The sequence below is a fragment of the Grammomys surdaster genome, unplaced genomic scaffold, assembly GCF_004785775.1.
Source record: "Grammomys surdaster isolate TR1022 unplaced genomic scaffold, NIH_TR_1.0 185, whole genome shotgun sequence".
NCBI classification, from domain to species: domain Eukaryota; kingdom Metazoa; phylum Chordata; class Mammalia; order Rodentia; family Muridae; genus Grammomys; species Grammomys surdaster.
In genome coordinates, this window is record NW_021604630.1 from 7,511,390 (window position 1) to 7,518,138 (window position 6,749).

At 43.7% G+C, this 6,749-nt stretch overlaps 1 protein-coding gene across 2 annotated transcripts in view; it reads left to right on the top strand.

Moving 5' to 3' along the window:
- The window catches only part of Fut10 (fucosyltransferase 10), a 65,006-nt gene that overhangs the window by 41,682 nt on the left and 16,575 nt on the right, over positions 1 to 6,749 (top strand). For both annotated transcript variants that reach the window (XM_028768201.1, XM_028768200.1), the window contains exon 4: positions 3,671 to 4,506. In XM_028768201.1, the coding sequence (XP_028624034.1) occupies positions 3,671 to 4,506 (836 nt within the window). The remainder of the gene's footprint in view (positions 1 to 3,670; positions 4,507 to 6,749) is intronic.

Below are 6,749 nucleotides of genomic sequence, written 5' to 3' on the forward strand. Positions count from 1 at the left end.
GGATTTGCTGAGATCGGCTAGTCTTGGATCTCAGCTGAAGAAACCACAGTAACCCAGAAGCTTGTTGTGTTTATGACATAGAGCAGAACAGAGAGGCGGGATTATTGGCACAGAGCTGAACAAGGAGGGGAGATTATTACATATAGAAAATCAAAGGGGTGGCATTCATGGTATTAGACAGGTTTAGTCAATCTTGGTAGGATCAGTCTCTGTAAGGGAGCTAGCCACAAATACCCAAGGGGAGAAAGCTATGGAGGACATTTTCTGAACACACTGTCAACATCTACACATGGGCCAGAAGAGAAGGCTTTGCCATTCTTCCAGTGAGCCTGAGGATCCTTAATATGGACTTCCCATGACCCTCAGTATGGCCAAGCCAATATATCCTCTCAGGACCTCACAGACTCTACGCTTCCTCCACTCCGTCCACTGCTCTGCTCTTCAAGTTTTTGTTGTATTGTCCCACTTGGACCTGGATTAAGAATCTCCCATGTATAACCAAGCAATTAGCCATGGACAGCCAGTGGGTAGGAGTTCCTTGCTCAAAACCTCTGTAACTAATCTAGCAGTTAATTGTTGACTTCTTGTGTGTGTGTTCTTTTCTTTTTTAAAAAACAAACAAACAAACAAACAAACAAACCAGGGTCTCACTATGCAGTCCAGAATGACCCCAAACTCTTGGTCCTCCTCTCTCAGCCTCTTATGTGCTAGATAAGATTCTCTGACTTTTCGAACACCAGGAGTCCTCAGCTTTCCAAGGGATACCTAGGATTCCTTAGCCCTACAAATGCTGGGAGTGTGGCCCATGCATGGTTCGGGTCTCATTTATTTTAATCATATCCCTTTGGCCTCCAATGCTATGGCTCTGAACCATGTCTCTACTTGTTATGGCTGCTACCAGCCTAGGCAGCAGTAGCTTCTCTATGATGAACTGCCTTTCTTCCCAGATCTGCCTTCATTGTCTCCCTGTTTCTTTTCTGGGTTGATAGTTATTAACCTCTGTGAACAATCCCGTCAGCCTTTTTTCTGGACCATGTATGTTACATTTCAATCGTGTGGGTGAGAATGCTTTTTGAGGCTTAATACCAAATATAGCCAATGCCAATTAAACACATAATAGGTCACTCTTGCTAGTGATTGAGAACACAAGCCTATTGCCAAGGTAGAGGCATCTTTTTTCCTGCAAATTCTCTGTGTTCAGTATGTTTCCTCTGACTTAAGCTAGTGTCCCCACTTTTTACAATTCTTTGTTCTGAGTCACTAGTGAGAGAAAGTAAGTGTACCACAGAGATAAGAGCATCTGCTCAGTGTGTCGTTGGATTGACATGGGGAGGGGTGTCACACACTGCAGAATTAGTGAACAGAAAAGGACTAGTGAGCAACATTGGTACAGTAGTCACAAGGTGCAAAGTTGGTTATGACTCGGGTTCCCTCGTCAGTCTGTAGGGGATCGTGCACTTGATGGGGAGTGAGTTACCAGATTCGGGTATTACAGGGACCCTCTTGTGGATCCATTCCAGTAACATATGAAACCTATTCGCAGAAACGCCCCGTCATGCTTACACCCCTCAGTCAGTCAGGTATGGGACATCTGCTTCCTCTACAAATGTTGGCTCCTTCACTTTGGATATTACCTGTCAGTGAAGGTGGGGTTAAACTCCACAGAGTTAATGAGGACCTTGGACTGTTGGCTTGATGGTACAGGTGTCCCATAGGACTCTCATCCTGCCTGCCGTGAGCTCAGGAGGTTGTGAGTAGGCAGTTTCAGTCTCATCTGACTTCTAGCTGATGTACTGTTGACATCAAAGAGTTTGTACTTACTTGAGAGCATTTGTGCTTCCTTAAGTAACTAGAGTTTATCAGCCCACCAAAGACTATGTTTTATACTGCTCTAGTTATTTGGTGTTATTTGGTACATTTGTGTTTGATTTTGCTATTTCCTTACATTAATGTTTAAAAACCTCAAGCCAGTGTTCACAGTATCATTGTCAGGAGCACACAGAAAATCCACATTGTGATAAAGTCTTAATTTTTCTTCCTTAGTCATAGAAATTACTTTTTCCTGAGTGGAACTACCCACATGGTCAGGAAATAACTGCACACCACATCCATCACGTCTATCTGCATATTACCATATTTCAAAGGTTTTTCAATTAATCCCATGGAAGCCAGAGTCACTCCTCATTATAAGCTTGTTATGCCTTTTTATTTGTTGACCTGCTTGCTAATTCATGCCTATCCCTGGAGCGATCTGTAACATAGAACTATTATCAATGCTTTTGTCTTTAAAAGCCCCTGACTACCATTTTGACTAAGATTGATCAACTGCACTCTGTTGGAATCAGTCATCTTGGATAAATAAAAATCTATCCCACATATTTCTTAAGGCAATGCTTGCATGGTCCCTCCCAACTTAACCTGATCAATCCATCGGCCAGCCTGGTTGCGTTCCACCATTTTGGCTCCCCTGCCCTTTTCTTGTTAAGGTACTGTCTGTCTTATCTTGTCTCTATTTCTCCTGTTATCCTGTAGACAGCACCTCTGGAATGGAGAGACACTTTCAGAAGGCAATAGAATAATGTCTCTTTTTAAATCTGCTCAGGCACCCCGACCCCAGTACCTTTTTGTATAGAATAAAAAAAGACAATCCTACATAGAATGGGGAACAAAGTAATCACAGGAGCTAGAGGGATGGAGGGGCTGGGGAGGGGGAAAGAAGAGGGTGAGGGAAAAAGGGGGAGCAGGAACAGGTATTGGAAAGGACAGGAGAGAAGTACTGAGGGTCAGGAAACTGAATAGAAACGTAGAAGAGGAGGATGGAGAACTGTGATAGCCACTAGTAAGTCCCAGACTCCAGGGAAGCATGAGGCTTCCAGAAGCAAATGGTGAAAATACCCAACAAAGGGAAGCTACAACCTGTAGAGACCATCTCCAGTAGATAGGCACGATCCCAACTGAAGGATGGGGCCACCCATGTGTCTCAAATTTTTTAACCCAGAAATGTTCCTGTCCAAAGGAAAGACACAGACAAAAAAATGGAACAGAGACTGAAGGAAACGCCATCCAGAGACTACCCCACCTAGGGATCCATCCCATGTGCTGACACCAACACCCCCACACTATTGCTGATGCTAAGAAGCGCTTGCTTCTGAACCACCAAGAGCTCCCAGGGACTAAAACCAACAACCAAAGAGTATACATGGATGGAACCAGGATACATATACATATACTCCAGATACATATATAGCAGAGGATGGCTTTATCTGACATCAGTCGGAGGGGAGGAAGGCTTGATGCCCCAGTGTAGAGGGATATTAGAAGGGTGAGGTGGGAGTGGGTGAGTGGGTGGAGGAGCAGGCTCATTGAGGCAAAGAGGAAGGGGATGAGGGGAGATGGAACGGGGATTGGTGGAGGGGTAATCAGGAAGGGGGATATCATTTGAAATGTAAATGAATAAAATGATTAATAATAATAAAAGAAAAAGACAATCCCTATATTTGATAATTCTTTTGTTGGTCAGTTTTGGGGGACAGGCTTCACAATTGGCTCCTTGGGGACTTTGGAGGGGCACTTATTCATCGTATCAGACTCCTGTATATTATTATGATCTTACCCTGAGATACCAACCGTCTTTGGACATATTCATTCATATTTTATTTTTTCCTCCCAGGTACTGACTTTAACATAGACAGCTTACCTCTGCCTCGGAAAGCCCATCATGACTGGGCCCTTTTCCATGAAGAGTCCCCCAAAAACAATTATAAGCTCTTCCATAAGCCAGTCATCACCTTATTCAACCACACGGCCACGTTCAGCAGGCATTCCCACTTACCACTGACTACGCAGTACTTGGAAGGCGTGGAAGTCCTTAAGTCACTCAGATACCTCGTTCCTTTACAGTCTAAAAACAGCCTAAGACAAAAACTGGCCCCACTGGTGTATGTACAGTCGGACTGTGATCCGCCGTCAGACAGGGACAGCTATGTGCGGGAGCTGATGGCTTACATTGAGGTTGATTCCTATGGCGAGTGTTTACAAAACAGAGATCTTCCTCGGCAGCTGAAAAACCCCGCCTCCATGGACTCCGATGCCTTCTACAGGGTCATTGCCCAGTATAAGTTCATCCTTGCCTTTGAGAATGCGGTCTGTGACGATTACATCACAGAGAAGTTCTGGAGACCACTGAAGCTGGGGGTCGTGCCCGTCTATTACGGATCCCCCACCATCGCAGACTGGCTTCCAAGTGACAGAAGTGCCATTCTTGTATCGGAATTTTCTCACCCCAGAGAACTGGCAAGCTTCATTAGGAGACTGGATTATGATGACGAGTTGTACGAAACGTATGTGGAGTGGAAGCTAAGGGGCGAGATCTCTAACCAACGACTTCTGACAACTCTCCGGGAACGGGAGTGGGGCGTACAGGACATTAACCAGGACAACTACATCGACACATTCGAGTGTATGGTGTGCCACAGGGTGTGGGCAAACAGTAGGCTACAGGAGCAGGTGAGTGAATGGAAGTCTGGCGGTCGGTCGGTGTGGGCTATCTCTCTGCGTGGTCCTGGTCTTCCTTCTGTGGCTGTCGCCTGCCACCAGGCTCCGTTCCTAGCAGAGAGGTGGGCCACACTAGAAGGTAGAAGATCGCCCTACTCTTTGGGAATGCTGGCATGCTTACAACTGAGGCCCTTCTGTTCTCCTTAATTCTTTTGAAGGATGCTTTTGGTGCAGGTGCTGGGCATTGGCACAGGGGCTGCAGAGAAAGGGAAAAGGTCCCCAAATCAGAAATGTAAGAGGTCTGCCTGCCATGTGCATAAGCAACCCCTGTAACTTCTCCATCGATACTGTTGTTAAGGAGCCTGTGGTTTGTGCCAGCCCCCTCCACTCAAGCTCACTGCCTGCCATCAGGAACGTCACATTGTACTTGCAGCTAGCTACCTTTGTCTCCATTCTTGATCTTGTTCTTTCTGACATCTATTTATGCTTACTAAGGCTTGGAGCAGAAGTATTTCAAGATTTTAAGGTTGTCAAAATGTAAGTCATTTACATAGACTCTACAAGTTGACCATTTTTAATCCCCAAATCCCAAACCTGAACTGCTGTAAAATGAGAAAGCTTTGAATGTCACTTTGTTGCTCGAAGAGTTTCAGACTTTGGAGCATTTTGGATTTCAGATCTTCAGCTCTCGTGAGGTATGCTCAGGTCTTAGGTGAGGGATGGATGGTCAACCTGTATGAAGAATTCAAATAACAACGAGGCTAGCGTCATGGGGCAAAGACCCAAAACCAAGTGACAAAACCAGAGTATGAATTTGAGAGTATTTATTAAGTCCACCGATGACTGCCTAGAGAGAAAATAGTTCTCACAGAGCAGCTCCAACTAGTTTCTGCAGGGAGCTTTTAAAGGCAGAAATCCATATCTAGGTTGTCAGTTGCAAGTGACAGTAGAACATGCAGTTTAACAGAAGTAAAAACTTGCAGTTAGCTGTGGTGTCGTGACCTCAAGTGCCTGGGACAAGGTTGGGTATTTTTTTTAAAAGATTTATTTATTTGTTATTTATGTGAGCACACTGTCACTGTCTTATGACACACCAGAAGAGGACACACCAGAAAAGGGCATCAAATCCCATTATAGATGGTTGCGAGCCACCATGTGGTTGCTGGGAATTGAACCCAGGACCTCTGGAAGAGCAGTCAGTGCTCTTAACCATTGAGCCATCTTTCCAGCCCCCCCTTCCAGCCTCCCCTTTTTTCTTAAAGTTTTATGTATTCACCATTGCTCTCTTCAGACACACCAGAAGAGGGCATCAGACCCCCATTGCAGATGGTTGTGAGCTACCAGGAGGTTGCTGGGAATTGAACTCAGGACCTCTGGAAGAACAGTCAGTGCTCTTAACCACTGAGCCATCTCTCCAGCCCAAGGTTGGGTAATCTTAAAGGGACTTTCCCACAGGAAGGGGTTTAAACAGAGAGTCAGCTCTGAGTCAGGTCTTTGATGGCTGCAGTAGAGACAGAGGAGTTAGCTAAGCCTGAAGAAACTTCTTTTCCTTAAATTATTATAAAATGGTTTATGACATCTTCAGATTTTTAGATTACTCTTGATACATGTTTGCATAGCAAATGGCCCCACTCTCTGCAGAACTGAATCTACTAAAATAGTATTTATTGAAGAAAATAGAAAGGCTAGTTTTAGTTTCTTACAAAATTAAGAAGGCTTCGCACATAGTATTTTCTGACACCCATTATCATCTTTCCTGACCCCAATAAATACATCTTATCTGAATTCTGCAGAGGCAAATGATTTCTTTAACTATTTGTTTTAGCTATCACAGAAACAATATAGAAGTATTTTTATATATTATGTGGGCACTGTGTGAAATATTTGTATACCAAATATATACATACATGCATATGTTTACACACATATATACTAAATATATATGTGTATATCTGTTTAGACAAGTTTAAAATATTTGAAGTATCATTTTCTTCATTTTAACAGTTTATGAAAACTGAGACTCTTACCAGATTTTTTTTTTTTACTAAATTTTAAGTCATAAATTTATTTGCTTTATTCTGAGCACCTTGGTCAGCAACAAGAACACTAAATATTACATTGTTCTCAGATCCTGCCTCCTGCTTTTTACTGACTTCTTTTATGATGCAATTTATAGGGCCACTTCATAGAAAAAGGCAAGGTACAGCACACACACTTGTACACACACATATGCACACACATGTACACAGGGACAC